The sequence below is a fragment of the Olea europaea genome, chromosome 10 (assembly GCF_002742605.1).
Source record: "Olea europaea var. sylvestris chromosome 10, O_europaea_v1, whole genome shotgun sequence".
Classification (NCBI taxonomy): Eukaryota; Viridiplantae; Streptophyta; class Magnoliopsida; order Lamiales; family Oleaceae; genus Olea; species Olea europaea.
The window spans coordinates 37,769,016-37,770,337 of NC_036246.1; the positions used below are offsets into that span (position 1 = coordinate 37,769,016).

The following is a 1,322-nucleotide window of genomic DNA, read 5'->3' on the forward strand; positions in this document are numbered from 1 at the left end:
TTTGTCTCAAGAGGTTTGTCCCTTACACAATCGTCTGATCCCTTTTAATTGTTAGCGACTAACCCACGCGAAACATAAAGATTCAAGCAGGGCCAAACTAATTTCTCTAAGAAGACAAGCAAATTCAAGTTAATTACAGAAACTGCATAAACTAATGGTTGTTATGTAGTAATTATGAGAATTGATTTTTTAACCGTTTGAGGGAAAAAGTGGGTCCTGCCTTTGTATGAAGAAGTTAAAATATGGTTGGAATAGTGAAATAACTGGAAAAAATTGATTTTTTAAGGTGAAAAATTACTACCAAATAGGTGTAAAGAAATAAATTATAATCTAAATTTCAATTCGCCGTCGCTTTCCCCTTTCCAAATTCATCCACGTGAAATACAGACAAAGGGGTAAAAGAGAAATATAAAATAAATAAAAAAGAAAAATCAAATGAAAGCAGCAAATCGAATTTTGTTAGGAATTAACTGACCATCGCAAATTCAGTGAGACTCATTATATTGCCAATAATCAACTGTCAACGATCGCTCGGTGGCTCTCGCGAAACCATAGGGATTACAGATTGACAAATTAAAGTATGGTACTCTTTCAAAAACACTTTAAGCCCCTTAAGTTGTACTTCTGAAATATGAGGAATTAGTAGAAGATGGCCAGCCATCTGGCCTTTAAAAAAAAAATGAAAAATGCAAAAATGTTTAGAACTTTAAAAATCAATGAAGTCCATTTATAGCCTCCAAACTTAAAAAAAGAAAAAGAGAGAAAATACACTGTTCATTTGATTGGAATCTAGACGTCGAAAAAAGGAGAGAAATCGACCTCCAGATGCTGATCATCACTTGACGCCGATCAAAAGCCAATGAAATTGGAAATTTTCTTGCAACCATTGTGGATAATCAATTTTTCAAATAAATCATGCTTATTCTTGAATTTGTTCAAAAATGTATGCAAAAATAATAGTATATGATCATTGTATGCATAAAAAGTGAATTGTGACTTGTTTCGGTAGTAGAGATCGTCGAAAATGGCAATCTCTACTATTTTTTCCAGTGCCTGCGATAAAGTAGGCAGCAACGATGTCACCGTCTAGATCAAGATGAGCCAGACAGCTAGCATACCCATACATTGGGCCTACAAGCCCAGCCATTTTTTTAAATATTGAATTTAATTGTTTATAAATATTTCATGAATTATGTAAATTGTTTATTTAAGTAAAATAATTAAATTTTTTATTTCATTTTATTTAAATAATGAAATAAACAATTTAAATAAATATAATAAACAATTAAAATAAATAAGAAATTAATATAAATAATGAAATA

At 30.8% G+C, this 1,322-nt stretch overlaps 1 protein-coding gene across 1 annotated transcript in view; it reads right to left on the reverse strand.

The window, feature by feature from the left end:
* Positions 1-651, reverse strand: part of LOC111402118 (R3H domain-containing protein 2-like) — a 30,706-nt gene extending 30,055 nt beyond the window's left edge. Inside the window, exon 1 of the mRNA XM_023030198.1 lies at positions 476-651. Coding sequence (XP_022885966.1) covers positions 476-499 — 24 coding nt within the window. The 5' untranslated portion in view covers positions 500-651. The remainder of the gene's footprint in view (positions 1-475) is intronic.
* Between the last annotated feature and the right edge of the window lie 671 nt (positions 652-1,322).